The sequence below is a fragment of the Plecotus auritus genome (assembly GCF_963455305.1).
Source record: "Plecotus auritus genome assembly, chromosome: 3".
In the NCBI taxonomy this organism is placed as follows: domain Eukaryota; kingdom Metazoa; phylum Chordata; class Mammalia; order Chiroptera; family Vespertilionidae; genus Plecotus; species Plecotus auritus.
The window spans coordinates 174,465,826-174,485,206 of NC_137772.1; the positions used below are offsets into that span (position 1 = coordinate 174,465,826).

The window sequence follows — 19,381 nt, forward strand, 5'->3', positions numbered from 1 at the left end:
GGGGAGGAGGCAGGCTCATGTGAAGGTGTGGGAGGCAGCTCAGCACCAGATGCCTACAACAGACACACTGGGGAAAGAACCAAATCAGCCTATCCTAGAACTGCCCAGGGAGAGCCCTCCTGCAGTAACCTGCAGGCGCAGGACTTCTCCTCCTCTGTGCTGCCACATCACCTCTTTTCTGGAAAGTTTTCTTCCCTTTGCTACCCTGCTCTTTCCTACTCAGTCCTTTTCTACTCATCCTCTGCCACCCAGTGTGTCTCCTCTCTCTCCCCGCTCCTCTCTTCATCTCTCCTTATTTTTCTCTCTTTTCTTCCTTTCACTTTCCCACTTTTGTTTGGCAATACAGTTCCTGTTCTTTCTCTCTCCTGGCCATTCTTCTATATTCCTGTCTTTGAAATATCTAGCTGTGGCTTTGCCAGTCCCCAGCTTTAGCCACTGAAACTCTTGAAAGCAGTCAGTCCACCAAACGTCCTGCCCCACAGGGAAGGCCCGAGAGAGCAGACTCAGAAGCGAGGCAGCTCTTCCTTAGGTGTTCCCCGGGGATGCGTTGCTCAGCCCCTTAAGAGAAGCAGAAATAGGGTGTCAGTGGAATAGGGGAGCAGGGGAGGCACAGAAATATTTTTGAGGCGGCCTTCGCAGGGTGGTTTCCAATTTAGTGAGAAGACTTGTAAACCCTCAAAACACCTGCCATGTGTTCAAGACCAAAATGCACGCACAAGGTGAGGAGAGACGGGCTGCGTGCTGCTGGCATGAAGACAGGAGCATCCACTGCTTCCAAGAACAGTCACTCCTGCTCTGATCCTTTCAAACCCTTCTCTACTGCTGGCTCCCTGAGCCTGCCTGTTCCCTGAAATAGCTTCAATAAAATGTCACCGAGCTCTCTGGGTGTTGACCGAGTCTGTCTTATCTCACATTCAAAGGGCAACCTTGGACCTGGTGTTCTCCAGAAGCAGGTGCCTTCCAATGAACTACCCTGCTCTCTGCCCCAGAGCTCTGGTCCTGGTTCCAGGGAGTCCAACATGGTCATTGAGACCACGCTTTGGCCTGGATGTGTCTGGGGATGCTCTCCAGTGTCCACACTATTCCAGTGAAGCCAGCCTCACAGGTCTACCCACTATCTCATTCGTTCCCTCTGATGGGAGTCTGGAAGGGGTTACTCCCTCATCTGGCTTCTCAGCATCACCATCCCCACTAACACCATCTCTGGGGCCCAGTTCTGTGACACTTCCTCTAGGGCACAGTGAGAATCCCCTTCTCCTGCACCACGCACAGGACCAACACCATCATCACCCATCATCTCATGACAAACCTCACCTGCCCCAGACCCCCTCTTCCCTCCTCAGTATGCTGGGACCAAAGTCAAGACTACGCAAAAAGGGACATTGTGAAATATCACAGTTAGACTGAGAATTTCCAATTGAGTTCCAGTCTCCTAGTCTATAGGTGTGGAAGCCAAGGAACAGAGAAAATATAATGCACAGTGGCAGCAGACCTCCGATTCCTAACCAGGCTTCTCTCCACCGGAACAGCAGAGCACAGTGAAGTCAGAAAGAATGGGATTGAATCCAGCCTTGGCGGAGTTTAACCACCCTGCTCCTCACTTTCCTTATTTGTAAAATAGAAACTCCATCATGGTGACATTATATTAATTAAATGAGATAATAAATGTAGAATTCAGGGTGGTCCTGCACAGAGTAAGCACCCAATAAATGTTCTTACTATTATTATTATTGAGTTGATTCTGACCTAGAAAAAGTCACAATGTAGAAGGGAAAGACCCATTGGCCACAGCAGCAGTTTCACTGATGGGACTAAGGAAAGAGGGAGGGAACAGGGTGGGGGTAGTAGTTCAATTATCTTCAAAGAGCTGTGACCTGGCTGCTGGGGAGAAGGCCTCTATCCCAAATACACCTAAACAATTCCTGCGGGCAGCGACTGTCCCCAGAGATGTCCTCATGCCAGAGCAGGCTCTGTCTACCTCAGGGAGGCTCGGGATGGAGTGGGTAAGAAGGGAAAGAAACAGCCACATGGAACCCCAACCTAATGGCTGACATCGATGCATGTTTGGGGGAAAGCATTCCTTCCTCTCCTCAAGCACGAGGCAGCTCCTCTTGAGTCCCCTATGGCCTTTCTGGACTAAACAGGCCCTGGAGACAAGACTCTGTGTCTGGAGTCTTCTATCTCAGGAGCCCAGGGAGACAGGAGGTAAGGGAGCCAGAGACAGGACCCCGGCTGGCCTGAGGGCTTCTCCCACCCAAAACTCTTCTTCCCTGGGAACTCCCAGGATCCCCTAGAAGTCCTTAGGGGACTTGGGTCTGGAGCATCTGCAGAAACATAAAAACAACCTTGAGGAAAGAGAGCATCCTCAAGCATATCCACCTTGGCTTCTGAGCCAGGGCAGCCAGGGAATGTAATTCATGCCCCCTTTCCTTGAACTTGCATAAAGTCCCAACTCTCCCTTTCCTTGAGACTGACCCTCTGAATATGCCCCTTTCATAACCCCTGTTAACAAGGAAGGAGGACACATGGGACTTTTATAGGGCCGCCAGCACTGACCACTGGCTCCTTTTCTCTACTCTTTGCTACCCTAATTATTCACCTGGGTACTTAGAGCTACCAGTCTCCCAAGCTCATAAACCTGATTTAATGGTGATTGGGGGTCTGACCCAGCTCAGACCTCCAGCCCCTGCCAGATAAAAGGGTGGGAGCTGAGCTGACTTGATAGCTCTTGCTTCCCGTTCTCCCCACCAGGGCCTGCCTCTCTGCCTCTCTCTCTCTTGCCATGTCGTGCCTATCCTACCAGAAGGGCTCCAGATGTGGCAGTCGGAGCTTCAGCTCATGCTCAGCTGTCTTCCCCCAGAGGGTCACCCACTATGCAGTGAGCTCGGGGCCATGCCAGCCTGGGGGTGGCGGGGGCCTCCGGGTCCTGGGCTGCCTTCGCTCACGGAGCCTGTGCAACGTGGGCTTTGGGAGGCCCCGGGTCGCTTCCAGGTGTGGCCTTCCTAGCTTCGGATACCGAGTGGGGGCAACCTGTGGGCCTAATGCCTGCATCACTCCCGTCACCATCAATGAGAGCCTACTAGTCCCACTTCAGCTGGAAATTGACCCAACTGTGCAGAGTGTGAAGAGGGACGAGAAGGAGCAGATCAAGTGCCTCAATAACCGCTTTGCATCCTTCATCAACAAGGTAAGAGGTCCAGGACCATGGGATACAGAGAACACTTTATGTCTGGTCCAGGAGATGGGAAAAGACTGACCATAGAGAAGCCACAGTTCATCTATTGGCCTCTCCTGTACTCATGAGCACTAATCATTGAAAGCTAGTTAGGTCAGGCTCGGCACTCAGCATTTCTATTTGCTGATCCTTCATTTTTATTGACATCTCTCTCTGGATATTATCTGATAAAATTACCAAGGTTGCCTGAGGTCAGACTACAAGAGGGACTTCCAAAGCGATGATAGATACTGAAAGGAACAACCTAAGAGGCCTTCTTGATGAGGCTTGAACAATAGAGCTGCTTTCTAAGTGCCTGAGCTGGGGCAAGACCCTTGGGCCTAGAGGTGAGCAAAGACCCTTGGGCCTGGAGGTGGCCTGTGACTTCGGAATTTGCCATCAGCTTAGGCCTGTGATGAGGAGAAGGTGGAGCAGGGAGAACTAGGGATAAAGGTGGTCGTGAGCAAAGTCTTATATCTGCCAACCCCAGAGCCACACCTCTGAAAGCCTTTGGGGATGGTCGTGCGCTGTCTTTGGGAGGCATTAAACTGGCCTGTCACCCTCAGCTGCCTCTAGGCCTGTCCCCCACCCCAGAAAGGCTCTTGGGGGTCAGGACACATGCCAAGGCCTGACCAGGCATTTCTGGTGACCCCAGGGTTTAGTGCAAAGAGGCTTGAGCCAGAAATCAGGAGACCTGGACTCTGGTGTTGGCTTCACTCCTTACTATGACCCTGAGGACCCATGCAAACCAGCCTAGGGGAAGGGTGGGGGGAAGAAGGGGAATGATGGTAGGAAAATTAAAGGAGGTAGTACATGCAAAAGCCTTCCAAAAAGAAACTTGTTTTAGTAAATGGGAACTGTCACGCAATTTAATTTTGAAAACCCATAAGTTCTACAAGGCTCTAAGCTCATTCTAACAACATGGGCCTTGGCTGTCAGCAACATCACACCACCCTCTGTGGGGCTGGAAGCCTCCTGGTGACATGGCGTTGACCAGAAGTACTTCCCTTATACTTCTCCTGGGAAATAATGCACCATATGCAAAGTCCCAGGGCGAGGACTGGAGACTGTTTTCCTCTGCCAACGACTAGCTGGGTGACCTGGTCAACTTGCTCAGCTTCTCCTCATCTAGGTTTCCAAGCACAGAAATGGAGGAGGGTGCCGGCAGCTCACCACATTACTGCAACAGGGACTTGTTTGAGATGCAGCCATGCAGGATGGGGCAGCATGTGAAAGAGCTTGAAACTTGAAGTCTTGGGACAGAGTCTTTGATAGGACCTTCTCCCCGAAGTGTCCCTGTGCTGTAACTGAAGAGAGCCCAACTACTCCAGCTAAAATGTCACCTGCTTACATTAGTATGAAGATCTTTAAAGTGCTTCCCATGCATAGCCCCAAGTAGGAGCTTTAGGAAAGAAAACAAAGCTTAAAGGGATGGGGGGCCTGGACAAGTTCACAAGGCTGGTGGAGGCAGGCAGGGCTGGAAGGAGGACCCGCCCCAGGCCTCGTGGGGGCAGTGTTCTTTCCACTACAATGTGCAACCCCTGGGTGGAAGGTGGGTCCTATAAGCTCCCCGAGGCAGGGGAGACACAGAGACATAACCTCAGGTGGCAGTCTATGCAGAGACCCAATCTGTCCGTTTAGCGTATTGGCAGCGGTGTGTCAGAAGAGAGCAGAAACTGATTCACTGCCACACCACCATTTATTTACTCTCTCCAAGCCATGGCCCCCAGGGAACCCGCTGTCCAGTGACATCCTGTTCTTGGCTGCAGGTCCGGTTCCTGGAGCAGAAGAATAAGCTGCTGGAGACCAAGTGGCAGTTCATGCAGCAGCAGAGGTGCTGCCAGAGGAGCATGGAGCCCATCTTCGACGCCTACATCTGCACCCTCCGCAAGCAGCTGGACTGTGTGGCCAGGGACCGGGCTGGGCTGGAGTCGGAGCTCTGCAGCCTCCAGGACGTGCTGGAGGGCTACAAGAAAAAGTGAGTCTGCTCTGACTTCACCCCGTGTGGGATCCCAGGGCCAGCTACATAAACAATCTGGAACCTAAAACTTAGCTCATCAGCTGGTCGAACACTAAGGCAGGATAATATAAGCAGAGCGTCTAGGGTATTGCCCACATGGCACCTGGTAGAAACTCTGAAATTGTGCATTTGTCTTCATCTCCCTTCCCACCACCCTGCCAAAGGAAGGCCTGTCCTCCCTCTCAGTATAACATGATCTTTTCTCATGCCATTTCTGGCATTCCAGGGCTCTGCTGCAATCCACCTGTTCTCCTTTATCTTCCATCAACCCCCTGGCATTTCCCGAACTACTTCTTATTCCCCAAACAGATCCCCAAACCCTCTTCCTTCCAAGCTTTTGCTCCCTCCATTCTTTCTTCTCATAAGCCTCCTCTCATCATCTCTTTGAACCACATTCAGACTAATCTATCTCACTTTTCCTCTCATTCCCTGACTCTGGTTTCTCCCCCTCCCTTTCTCCCCCGCCCCCCGCCCCCTCCTCTGTCACAGCTGGAAGTCCTCACCCCTCCTGTCACTAGCAGATCCTCTGTCTCCCTTGTCTCCTGGCCCAGTTCTTCCTGGTGAAGATCTTTAACATGCCAGACTTGCAGCTTTGGCCTGACTCACTGCAGGAGAAGGGGGTTGACAAGCATATGTTAATGAAGAGCTTGAAGGCTTGTAGATCCAGTGCTTATAAGAAGCTGAGGCCCAAGTAAATTGCTTAATAGTTCTAAATGGGTCTCTCCCAGGATCAGAATCCCATGGAGCACATGTTGATGGGGGAAGGTTGAGAGAGACACATTTCCATTAACAAGAAATGGTGTGAGTATTCTGAGAGCAACAGTTCAGAAGGGACGTGGGTCAATGGAGTAGAGCAGTAGGGGACACTCTTGCTGCAGGTGTCAACCACATGCCTACTCATGGTTGATGGAAAAGACTGGCTCCTTCCCTCAAGATTCCCCAGCCCAGTAAGCACAGACCTTTGTGTAAACACACCAACAGCTACAAGGTGGTACAGGCCAGAAGGGCGGAAGAATCCCAAGAGAGAGAGAGAGCAGAAGGGACCTAGGAATGCATCCTGGGGAAGGTGGCATTTGCTCAGGGCCTTGAAGAATATGTTTCATTGCAGTTACTTCTTATAGAAGAGGAGTCCAGAGTAGACCTTAGAAAAGGAGAAGGACAGGAGCAGATGACAAGGAAGGGCCAGAGTGTGACAAGTTAGAGGAGACAACTCCAGCAGACTGTTACAGGCAAGGTGTGGCAAGGCCGGGTGAGGGTGAAGGCCAGCCCTCTCAGCAGGAGCAATGCCTTTCCAAAGGGTAAGACACACAGTGGCCAGAGATTTGGCTTGCAGCTGAAGACAAGGACTCTGGATTTTAAAAGTGGGACAGCGGAAGCATGAAATGGGATGATATCTTAACAATAATAACCAACACTGACATAGTACGTACCCCGTGTCAGGCTTAGTGCTTGGCAGATATTAACTCATGTGATATGTTAACTCACCACAGCCCTGTGAGGCAGGACCAGTCTTATCCTCATTCTACAGAATATGAAACTGAGACACAGAGAAGCCAGGTCACTTACTGGAAGTCACGGGACTAGCACTTGACGCGCCCGGACTCACACCAGGGCATAAGCTCCAGCAGCCAGCGCCCAGCTGCAGCCGAGCTCCTCTGGGAAGAGGAAGCCTGGGCGTCAGGAAGCGCAGTGAAGCTTTTAATGGATCGAAGTTGCTCTTCAAACTGAGTCAATTCTGGCCAGACTGAACCTCTTGACCCTGATTCCGTTGCCTTGGGGGACAGGGAGTGGGCGAGGACCTAGAGCAAATAGCTGGGCTGTGCCTATGGGTCTGGAACGTGGGTAATTGCTACCTCTGCAACGGAGCTGCAGTTAGGGGCCAGGCTCAGGACTCTCGGGTGAGGAGGCCACGGGGGCAGCTGGGATTTCAGTGACTACAGCCAGCTCTCAGAACAACCCCGCCCAGACAGCTATGCCAGCAACAGGCCGCCAGCTTCCACCACCTCTCAGAGGAAGTGATCAGATAAAGTGGGCTTCCTTAGCACCAAGACAGAATGAAGTTAGCCTGAGGAAGGACTTCCCAGAGGATGATTCATCACAGGAGCAGGCAACTGGGGAGTGGGGTAAACTGGCAACGTGGCTAATGACAGGCTATGGTAATAATCACCTGTCTGGAAGGGCTGGAGCAGCTAGAGGTGTCCAGAGACAGAGCTGCACCTGGCAACTCCTTGGGGTATGCAGTCAGTGCAAGGCAGATGTGCCCCCAAAGGCCCCTTCCCTCAGGTCTGATACCAAGGCCCCTTCCAAATCCCACGGGTTGACTCAAACATTGTTTCTTGCCCATTCCACCAGATATGAAGAGGAGCTGTCCCTGCGACCCTGTGCGGAAAATGAGTTCGTTGCCTTAAAGAAGGTGAGGAACTGGCTCAGAGAGGGAGAAAGCCCCGGAGCTGGCCCAGCGGGCCTCAGGACACTCAGCCCCTGGACTGTGTCCAAACAAGTCTGCAGCCCACCCACTGCAGAAGGGTCTCTCCCCCTCCTGCCCCGCTGCCAGCCTAAGTAACCTTGAGAAAGAGGGGGACTGCATTTCCTCTCCCACCCTTTGCTAAGGGGTGGTGGTTGACTGGGCTTCTGCCTCCTAATTCACAGGGGCCAAAGCTGGTCAGGGCTGTGTCCACACCTGCCCAAGGAGCTGGAAATGCAGCTGATGCAGCTGATGCCAAATCCAAACAAAAACTCTCAACTCAAGCCCCAAAAGATGAAAACCATTGCCACGAGTTCTCAGACAGATAGTTAGGTATTCTCTGGCCTGAGCCCCACACAGTGAGCTCTGAGACACTGCATTCAAGGCTCCTTTCAGGCCCAGGCTTGTGGTCCTGGGACTGTGGACCCCTCCCTCCATTCTTGGCTTTGTGACCTCTTCACTTTCACATGAGCTTCCGTGAGGAAAGGTGGGTCCCACACCTGCCACCTGCCACCAGCTTGCGGGGAGTGGCTGCCCTGGTGGAGGGGTGGCCCTCCCACGTTCTCCCGGCCTCAGGTTACAGTTGTCAATGCTCCGATCACAGGATGTGGATACGGCTTTCCTGATGAAGGCTGACCTGGAGACCAACGTGGAGGCTCTGGTCCAGGAGATCGACTTCCTGAAAGGCCTGTACGAGGAGGTACCTGCAGCCACACTGCCCACAGGTGGTAGATCAGGGCCAGTTCGTGAGGACGATGGTGGGGAAGCTCCAGCCCAGCGGGTACATTTCAGGGCAAGCAGACTGAGAAGTCGGCCTGGAACAGCTGGCTCTCAGCAGCGAGACCCCAGAAGTCCGATGCCCAGGCCTCGGCTCTCGGGTGTCTGTGTAACTGGAGTAGGACAGGGAGCAGGTTGGTGACTAAAGGCCCGTCACAGCCACCACAAGTCTGTGCAAAGTTGCTATGGGAAGGTCAGAGCAGGTTCTCCCCCTTTTATCCTCAAAGAACTCACTGGTCCTTCCCCCTCCCTCCAGGAGATCTGCCTGCTCCAGTCTCAGATCTCAGAGACCTCGGTCATCGTGAAGATGGACAACAGCCGGGTGCTGGACGTGGACGGCATCATTGCTGATATCAAGGCCCAGTATGACGAAATCGCCAGCCGCAGCAAAGCTGAAGCAGAGGCCTGGTACCAGTGCCGGGTGAGGCCCAGGGGAGGAGGGCGCGCTAGACCCATTTCCCCCGAAAGTGGGTTAGAAGATAATGAGAGAGTCATGCCATGTCACAGAGACAGGGAATCCCATAAATCCTAGCCCCTATTGTTTCTGCCAAGCCCCAGGCCAGGCGCCTGCAGAGCATGTGGGAGTGGACCACACAGGCCACCCAGGCCTGTCATCAGGGTGCCAGGGGGCCCCAGCTTTATTTACTCACAGACTCCCTCAACATGAATTCAAGGAGTACTAATTGGCAATAATGGCAAAGAGGGCGCTGGGCTTCAAGGAGTCAGGGGAGGCTAATGGCATGGAGTGGTTACTAATGGTGGAGCAGGAAGATGATTAAGATGGCCCCAGACTTAGGTAATTAGGGTCTTGCTGTAAGGGCAGTAGGTGTCCCCAAGAGCAATTTGATTGAACAAATATTATCATCTCAGTCTCACCTGCCCTATCTGTGAAAGGCACCGTGAATTCATTCATTCGTTCACTTGTCCACTTACTCATTCAGCAACTGCTTCCTGAGCATCCATCATGTGCTAAGCACTGTTCTAGATGCTGGATTCTAAACAGGGACAAAATAGACAGCAATCCCTGCCTTCGTGTCACTTTCATTCTAGAGGCAGGGCCAGGGATGGACAGCCAACAAGCAACACAAATAAGTCCATGTATGTTAGATGGTGATGCATGCTACGAAGAAAATCAATCAGGGCGAAGCATAGGGAGTGTTGTGGGAACATGATTTTTAATAATATGGTCAGGGAAGGATGGCCTGACCGAGGTGTGTGGCACCACGAGGATACTAGGAATCAGACCATCCCTGTGCTCCAGGAGATTACCGTCCACAGGAGAGAAATGTGTAACCAACCAAACAGAAAAACAAGGTCGCAGGAAGTGTCTGGAAAGGCAGAGGCAGTGGTGTTGGTCTGGATCTTGAAGGCCAAGCAGGATTGCAATAAGCAGAGCATGAGGGGAGGGGCGTCCAGCTGAGGGGCAGCCGAGCAGGATGCAGAAGCATGACAGTGAGGTTCCATTATGAAGCACCACAAGGAGATGGGGCTGGATGGGGTAGCATGGGGCCAGATGACAGCAAATCTTCAGAGTTGTGCTAAGTGCTTTGGACTTTTTTCTGAAGGCAATGGGGCTCAGAGAGTACCTCCAGCAAGGTTCTTCCCTGGAACAAAGGCATCAAACACTGGCCTGCAGTCAGTTCCCAGTGACTCCATGGCCTGTCCACACCAGGTGGCTGGTCCCTCCTCCCACTGCTCTCCTGGGCTGCCCATCAGTCAAGTGGCTCAGAGAAAACAATCTGTTTCCCATCTTCCTAAGTCAAAACCAGAAAGACAATTCTATTATTTTTAAATCATAATTAGCTGTGAGGATTAGAATTTTTTTAAATAGTTCAATTCAGTTTTCACTTTTTTCTCAAATAACTTGAAGTACAGAAATAGACTACCCACGATGACCCAGGAGGTCTATGTCACCATCAGGGACACAGGCTCCTTCTAGCTTTCTATTCTGCCATCCTGCACATCGCTTTGATCTTCATGGTTGCCTCCTGTCTCAAGATGACTGTCATACCACATGCTCAATCCAGGCAGAAAGAAGAGCAAAGGGCAAAAGAAACATGGCAACTGAGTCACCCCTATGTGAACATTTCGTTTTGTTTTCAATTGCTTTGGAGGAGAATATACAATCGTGCTCACCCTGGGGGTGACATAGTCTGTCCTCAGTCCTCTGTCTCTTAGGCATCCCAGGCTGAGCACAGAAACCCTTTCTAAAGTCCAGAGGGACATCTAAGAGGGAGGGAGACCTTTGGGCTCTGGTGCAGAGAGAAAAGCACAAGCCTCAGAACAGCTAAACAGAGAGGAGGGGAGCGTGGAGACTGGAGGAAAGTTTAATAAGCCTGACTGTGCAGGGCTGTGAGGAGCAGCCCAGAAAAGGACCTCAGAAACTGACCAGAAATGGAGAGGGACTGGGGAACAGAGCAAGTGTGAGACTCCAGAGAGCGCCTGAGCCAGGACGTCATCGGAGGAGAGACTCAGGCAGTGAGAAAGGGGGCTAGGAGATACCACAGCAAGGCCCCAGGGTTCTGACCTCTCAGTCCCGCAGTATGAGGAGCTGCGGCTGATCTCTGGGACCCACTGTGACAACCTCCGCAACCGCAAGAATGAGATCCAGGAAATGAACAAGCTGATCCAGCGGCTGCAGCAAGAAATCGAGAATGTCAAAGCCCAGGTGAGGCCAGCGGGGTGTCCTACAATTCCACTCAGTTCTGACACTACCTGGAAAGAGTGTCAGATCCCACAGGGTAAGGCTCTCCCACAAGTCCCACAAGACTGCCCCACTTCAGGTGCCAATCCCAAGTCCAGGTTGCCACCTGAGCTTCTGACCAATGTGCTGTCACGTGGAACTCCGTCCTCGGGTTTGATTAATTTGCTAGAGCAGCTCATGGGAAGGGGCACGGAGCTTCCATGCCCTGAGGGCACCACTGTCCCGACACCTCCCCATGTTTCCCAACCTGGAAGCCTCTGAAGCCCACATTTGGAATTTTTGTGGAGGCTTCCTCACGTAGGCATGATAATTATTTCCAGCCCCTCTCCCCAGTCTGGGGGATGGAGGGTGAGACTGAAAATTCCAGGCTTCTAATCATGGCTTGGTCTCTCTGACCCACACTCACCAAGGCACCACCCAGAGGCCCACCCAGAGTCACTCATTAGAACAAAAGACACTGCTGTCATTCAGGAAATTCCAAGGAATTTAGGAGCTCTGGGTCCAAGACCAAATATTAGAACAAAAGCTATTTCCAATGCTCTTATCACTTAGGAAATCACAAGAGTTTTAGGAGTTCTGTATATATATTCTATTATCTCACACTGGCCATGTTCTCTCTGGGAGTCAGCCCAGGGCTCCTAAGCCCCCAATAATGCCCTCTCCCCCAGCGGTGCAATCTGGAAGCTGCCGTGGCCCAGGCAGAACAGCAGGGCGAGGCAGCCCTCAACGATGCCAAGTGCAAGCTGACGGGGCTGGAGGCCGCCCTGCAGAAGGCCAAACAGGACATGGCCTGCCTGCTCAAGGAGTACCAGGAGGTGATGAACTCCAAGCTGGGCCTGGACATCGAGATCGCCACCTACAGGCGCCTGCTGGAGGGCGAGGAGCACAGGTTAGTCAAGGATGGGCCCCAGGTGTGGAGACTCTTCGTCCTCAGGTTGCTGTGGTTATAGCCCATCCTGCAGTCATGGAAAACCCAGAACAGCTCACAGTCTGAGGGCCCTTCTCGTGAATGTGACCTGTGGTTTGGGCAGAAGTGTGTGTGTGGGGGAGGGGGGGGCGGGGAGCCTAGAGTTATTGGCCTTGTTTACTTTGATTTAGTAATTTTGTGTCTTTTTCCTCTCACCCCAGGCTGTGTGAAGGCACTGGACCCGTGAATATCTGTGAGTAGATGCGTCTCCCAAGGGCTCTGGGGTCTTGGGGGCTGATCAACCTCCTGACCAGACCTCGGCTTGCCTCCCCATCCCAAAGGGGATTCTGTCTGCCGGGAGCTCTGGTCAGAGGGAGAAGCTCTGGTCAGAGGGAGAAGCTAAGTCTTTGGGAGTCAGAATGAGGAGCAGGTCTGCCAATGAGATGCTTTTCTGGAGAAAGAGGATTTGAAGCAGCTCAGGCAAGTAGAAACAGAGAGGGTGAAGCAGAAACCAGGGCTCTGGGAACAGAGAAACACTGGGGACCTTATAGGCACTTGTAGCTGCAGTGAGAATTGCGGGGGGAGAGGGGAGGGAAGGGTTCCTTACAGGTGGTGGCAGCAAGTGGGGGTATGGCCTGACTGAAGGGTTCAGGGCAATGCCCTTAGTTATGCAGTGCGGGGCCCTGAGCATCCTTTTCTATTCCCGCAGCTGTGAGCAGCTCAAAAGGTGCGGTCTTGTACGAGCCATGTGTGGTCAGCACGCCCGTGCTGAGGACCGAATACTGCACCAGTGGCCTCAAGAGCAGTGGGGGCTGCAGTGCCATGAGCACTGGTGAACTCTACATCCCCTGTGAACCCCAGGGGCGCCCAGGCTGCTCCAGCATGAAGCTAGGGACTGGGGGCGGCTCCTCCTGCCACAAGTGTTAGCACTGCCTCAGAGGCTGGGAGTCCAGGATGCAGGGCACTAGCCCTCAGCCTGGATGTCGCCCATGCTTACCAGGGCAGAACACCAGGACATTCCAAAACCTCCCCTTCCTGTATTGACCTCAGGTTTTCACTGGGAGCCATTCCTCAGGTCCATCACATCTTCTAGAGTCATTTTTATTTATCTGTGTGCAAACCTCAAGCTAGGCCCTGGGGGCGGCGGTGGGATGCAAGGAAAGAGACTGCATCACCATGCCCCTAGACTGCTCACAGTCTGGCCCTAGCATGGCCAAGAGAATGGCAACAGCCACTGACCACTTCTCTTCCAGATGAGAAGGCCAACTGCGCACATCACAGTTCTGCTTTGCGGATTAAATCATGGAAGTTTCCCCACAAAGCCAGCCTCCCCGACCCCTGGAGGTTCCCCACCTCCCTTACCTCTGATTCTCATGCACTTAAGAAAAGTGAACTTGTTTTAACACCCACCTAAAAAATGCACTATTGCAAATGTCAAAAGGAGATATTCCAAAATCCCATTCTGAATTCCAAAGCCAGGATTTGGCCATCACTCAGGACCTATCCAGGCCCTCTCAGTTAACACAGAATCCACAGGTGGCCTTTAGCAGTAGATTTACCTGCTCAAATGTGTTGAGCTCACACTTTGAAAATGCGTCTTTTCCCTGAGCTCCCATTGGCCGTTGATGGTGGAGATATGCCTAGAACAAAGACAAGGGGACATGGAATATTTACTTGACATAAGGACAATCGAGAGCTGACATTATTTGCTCAATGAAGTCAAGCCCACCTCTGTAGATAGCTACCTGGTTCCTACCCCCTCTCCCTTTACTTCTTCTTGCTTTGGGTCTGATAAGAATGTGTTTTCCTGCCTGCAGTGTTGTGGGGCTGACCAGCCAACTGGAGGCTCTGGCTCAGGGGCTGTGAGGGAGGAGGAGGTGCTGGGCTGACCCCATCCCTCCAGAGGCCCCACCCCTAGGTCTGCTGCCACAGAAGCCTCACCCTCCCAGGGATCCAAGTCTCTACCAAGAGCCTCTGGGCTTGTCTGTTCCCAATAAACTAACTGGCCACAGGTTACAGCAATCAGGATGATTCAACCTGCTCTGTGGGTCTGAGACAGGGGTCCTCAAACTATGGCCCGCGGGCCACATGCAGCCTGCCAAGGACATTTATCCTGCCTGCTGGGTGCTGCTGCCTGTCCTGCTTAGCAGCCAACTCGTCCCGGGCCCACAGTGCGCATAGGAATTTGTTCATAGTTTTTTTAAAAAAAAACTATAGTCCGGCCTTCCAACAGTCTGAGGGACAGTGAACTGGCCCCCGGTTTAAAAAGTTTGAGGACCCCTGGCTGAGAGGAGGAACCTCCTTTGAGGGAGAACAAATAAGCCACCTTTGGGGCTGGAAGCTGGGGAACTTGGGCTGAAAAGGAAGGTTGTTATATAAATGGGAAAACTACATATGAACAATTTGCTAGTGGCCTGTGGAATAAACGTGGACCCATACAAATTACACTTAAAAACTGCACATTACACCGCAATAGTGTACAAGTCGCTTGCCACATTAAAAAACACGTGTCTGGTATACATGGGCCTCCTCACCCCATGGCCCCCTGCAGGTGTCCTAGAGAAAGTTCATGGGGCCCCTATAATGTCTGTTCTCATCAGGCTCCCAGGCCTGGGTTCTGCCTCCCCATCCGGGACCAGTCTGCGTGCAGGACATTCCTGATCTGGGGAAAGCACTGAAGATGAGTGGCAGCCCAGCCAGGGAGGAGAGCCCTCCATCTCTTCTTCCTCTCTAGGGAGCCCCAAGGTCTGGAAATGAGACTTGGTAGCAACAGTTTCACCCTCTATGGGGCCAGATACCCTCCCTGTTGCTTCACTGATTACCTAAAACAACCCCCCACCACAAATTCCCCCTGTGGCTCCCCTCTCCTGAGCATTGAGGCACAGGTCTCCTTCCCCCAGAGCCCCACACAGAGCATCTATTCTGCACCAAGCCCTGCCTGAGGAGCTGGTGGTACAGGAGTGACTAAGATCCTCCGAACCCTGGAGGGACTCTGCGTCACAGAGGAGGAGAGCCAGGGAGTGTGTGGCTATGAGAAAGAGCAACTCATGATTGTGCCCAGCAAGGGGATCAGAGAGAGATTCACAGAGAAGATTGTAAGGGCAGAGTCTGAAGGGAAGTCTCAGGTTCATATCCATGGGCAACAGAATCAAAAGAACCCATCCACTCACTTCTTTCACTCAATATGCATTTACGAAGCGCCTGCTGAGTCAGGCCACCCAGGGGCCGGTGACACAGTGGTGAACAAGACAGTCTCAGTCAGGGCCAACTCACCCGGTAAACACAGCACCTAGAGCCCATTATAGGGGCTGTAAACTGGTGCAGCCACTTTGGAAAACAGTCTGGTGGTTCCTCAAATGTTAAATACAGAGTTACCATATGTCCCAGCAATTCCACTCCTAGGTATATACCCAGGAGAAAGGAAAACACATTTCCACACCAAAACTTGCACGTGGATGTTTACACCAGCACTATTCACAATGGCCAAAGGTGGAAACAACCCAAATGTCCATTAACGGTCAAATGGATAACCAAAATGTGGTATATTCATACAATGGAATATTGTTCTGTCATAAAAGGAATGGAGCGATACGTGCTACAACATGGATGAACCTTGAAAATATTACGAAAGGTAGAAGAAGCAAGTCACAAAGACCATATAGTATATGATTCCTTTCACATGAAAGTCCAGAATATAGAAATCTAAGAGACAGAAAGCAGATTAGTGGTTGCTTAGGGCTGGAGGAAGGAGAAGACAGGGAGATGAGAGGGAAGTATGGGGGTGATAACTAAAGGATTTTTTTGAGGTTCTAAAATTGATAGTGACACTGTGGAGAACAGTATGGAGTTTCCTCAAAAAACTGAAAATGGAACTCCCATTTGACCCAGTAATCCCACTCCTGGGAATATATCCTAAGAAACTAGAAACACCAATCAGAAAGGATATATGCACCCCTATGTTCATAGCAGCACAATTTACCATAGCTAAGATTTGGAAACAGCCTAAGTGCCCGTCAGCAGATGACTGGATCAGAAAACTATGGTACATCTACACAATGGAATACTATGCTGCCATAAAAAAGAAGGAATTACTACCATTTGTAGGCACCTGGATGGAATTAGAGAACATTATGCTAAGTGAAATAAGCCAGTCAATGAAAGAAAAATACCACATGATCTCACTCATTTGGGGATAATGAAAAACAGTATAAACTGATGAACAAAAAGATAGATACAGAGGCAGTAAAGCATCAAACAGACTGTCAAATTACAGAAGTAAGGTTAGGGAGAGGTGGGGGAAATAAGAGGTCAACTGAAGGACTTATATGCATGTATATAAGAGTAACCAACGGATTCAAAACATTGGGGGGTGAGGCATGTATGGGAGTGGGGTGGGGGGGCAATGGTAAGATATGTACACATATAATACCTTAATAAAAAATAAATAAATAAATAAATAAATAAATAATAAATAAAATTGATAGTGACGATAATTGCACATATCTAGGAATATACTAAAATCACTGAACTGTACATTTAAAATGAGTGAGTTATGTGTTATGTGAAATATATCTCAATGATAAATAGCAGGAAATTCAGACGTGGAGCAGGAAATTACAGATGTGAGAATTGTGAAGGGGAACATATATGAGGGTCCCACCCTAGTCAGGGGCCTTGGAAAGGTCCCCAGGAGGAGGGGCAGGTGAGCTGGATCCTGAAGGACATTAGGGCTTAGGGGCTCTGCCCTAAGGTCTGAGATTCAGGGATACATAAAAGGAAGGGACAGACAATGAGGCCACATAGCCTCAGTTGCCACTTGAATTCCCATCACTCTGGACCTGGCCCAACTGCCAGCTAAGCTCCTTGCTGATTAATAACTCAAAGCTCTAGTCTAGGAGATCCCGATAGACCACCCACCTCTATCCCATAGATGACTACCTATAGAACCAGGAAACACCCACTGGAATAAAGGAGGAGAGGGAGGGCAATTCCCCCACCATCACTGAGAGATGGGCTTGGGCCTGAGGCCCATCCATGTGGAACTTCCCATTTCGGAGTGCCCAGGACCCTGGGAAGGGGAGGCACAACTCCACCCAATAGTGAAGGCGCCCCAGCTCAGTCCTGGATGTGAGCTCTGAGCCTGGGCAGACCCCCTACAGCATTTCCACTAGGGGAACCCCTTAGTGATGTGCAGCAGTGACCCCCCTCCTCCCTGCTTCCCCAGGACATGAATCAAGGCAGATGGGGAAAGTGCCTCCTGGTGGTGGCCCAGTGATTCACACTCCATTCACCTGGGCAAAAATCCTGGGCGTCTTTCTCCTTGGGCCAGCCTCACAGGTGCTGGGTTACAGAGAGGATCAGGGCCCTCCTCCTCACTGGGAGTGGAAGGGAGACCCAGATGAGTAAAGCTAAAGCCTCACTGTATTTTCTTCACCCCTGGGACTCCAAATCCAGGCCCTCCCAGAGCGCCCCTGTGAGGAATGGTGGGGAACCACCCAACGAGGCCTGGGGAGGGCGGGAGGATCCAGGTAGAGCTCCTTGTGTCTGTGTCTGTCTCCCAGAATGTCTCCCATTTCCTCGTCCCTCTTCTTACCTTCTCACCGGGGCCTCACTTCTTCCAACAAGGCCCTTTCTTCCCCCACTGCCCCTCCCTCAGGTGCTCTCTGTCTTGGTGCCCAGAGGCACTTTCTCCAGAATCCCTTCCTCATTCCAGCCCCATCAGTGGCCTCAGGTGCACCCTTTACTGCCACTCTCCACCCAGAGCTTGGGTTGGTTTCAGAAATGGGACTGTGAGCAGAGGAGGGAGACTTAGGACCACTGAGCCTGACAGAGGAAGAGGGCTGGGCACCAGCCTTCCGAGCACCTAAATACAATGCCGGGCACACATCAGTGCCCGATAAAGGTCTGTTGAAGCAAACTGACCTTATGTCTATGAGATGCAATATTTTACCCTGGACAGGTGAAGCTCTGTGAACAATGAGAGGAATTGGGATTAAACCTAAAAAAATCATCCCGCCTGGAGGATAGGGATGGGCCCGAACCAGAGGGGTGCTTATCTCTCCTGGGAGGTGTTTAGATTCCATCTCAGAATCAGCAGTCCGAGAGGGCAGAGTGGTAGAGAGGGCAGGGGTGGGCTCAACCTGTCTTACCGGCCCCTCCTTCTGCTAGGGGACTCCAGAGCTTCCCTGCCCACAGGGCAGGTCTCAGCATGAACACCTCCCTGTGAGGGCCTCTTTCCAGCACAAACTTGTCTCTGGGCAAAATGGAAACACTCTGAAGAAGGTAGCTTTTAGCAAAGCCTTCTTAACATCTGGGATTTCCCTGTCACTCTCCTTCCCTCACACACACACACACACACACACACACACACACACACACACACACACAGCCACAGGGAGCCCAGGGTTCCCAGACCCTGCTTAGCCCCTCCCTCCACACTCGCTTTTCCCCTCCCCACTGCACAGACAGCTTGGTGATGAGCCAGCAACCACAATAGAGCAGCAAAGTGAGGTGCTGTGGCTGGGCCTGGCCAGCAGACCTCAGGATTATATTACAGGCCGACTGATAGCAGTAAGAAGAAACTGCGGGAGCAGCGAAACCTTCAGCCTGGGGTTTGAAGGGTGACTCCTCAGCCTCTCCCCACCTGCCACCCCCTAAAAATGACTGAGGGTTATGTTATGCACAATCTGGCGAAATAATGTCTCAGAACTATAAACTGCTGATGTTGTCAGCTCATCCCAGAACAGGGGTTATGCTTGACTGATCCCAATTACCCACCACCCCACCCGGCTGGTCAGGGTTGAAGGAAGCTGAGCCCAGACTCGGGACAGCCCCAGAATGGCTGATGGGGTAATGAACACCTGCTGGAGCGGGAAGGGGGTGGGGTGCTGGGCTGGAACAGGGATGACTGCTTCAAAGGGAAGGGAGGGTTGTGCAAGAGAGAGAAGGGGCAGAAGAAAAAGGGAAAGAGAGAGGAAAGACAGCAGGGGGGGTGAATGGATGACAATAACCACACAGTATATGTACACCCAAAGGCTTTCAGATTTAATCCTCAAGATACTGGGAAGTAGGGATCATTCCATTTTACGGACAAGAAAACTGAGGCTTAGAGAAGTAAAATAATTTCTCCCAAGTAACTAGTACACCATAGAGAGAGTGTGTTTGCTGACTAGCAGTGCACAGTGGCAATAAAAAGTGGATCAACTTTTAGTTGGTTATATTATTGATTTTAAGTTCTCTACAGTCCAGTACTCCTTATTACCTACTCCCCAGAGCAGAACCCTGCCCTTGGTGCA

General features: G+C 51.6%; 1 protein-coding gene across 1 annotated transcript; it reads left to right on the forward strand.

Annotated features, from left to right (window-relative positions):
* Positions 1-2,782: 2,782 nt before the first annotated feature.
* Positions 2,783-13,013, forward strand: KRT82 (keratin 82; the record flags this gene model as incomplete). The annotated part of the gene is made up of 9 exons (XM_080659055.1): positions 2,783-3,187; positions 4,984-5,192; positions 7,587-7,647; positions 8,303-8,398; positions 8,732-8,896; positions 11,018-11,143; positions 11,848-12,068; positions 12,308-12,339; positions 12,796-13,013. The coding sequence occupies 9 exons, from the start codon at positions 2,783-2,785 to the stop codon at positions 13,011-13,013; spliced, it is 1,533 nt and encodes a 510-aa protein (XP_080515181.1).
* Between the last annotated feature and the right edge of the window lie 6,368 nt (positions 13,014-19,381).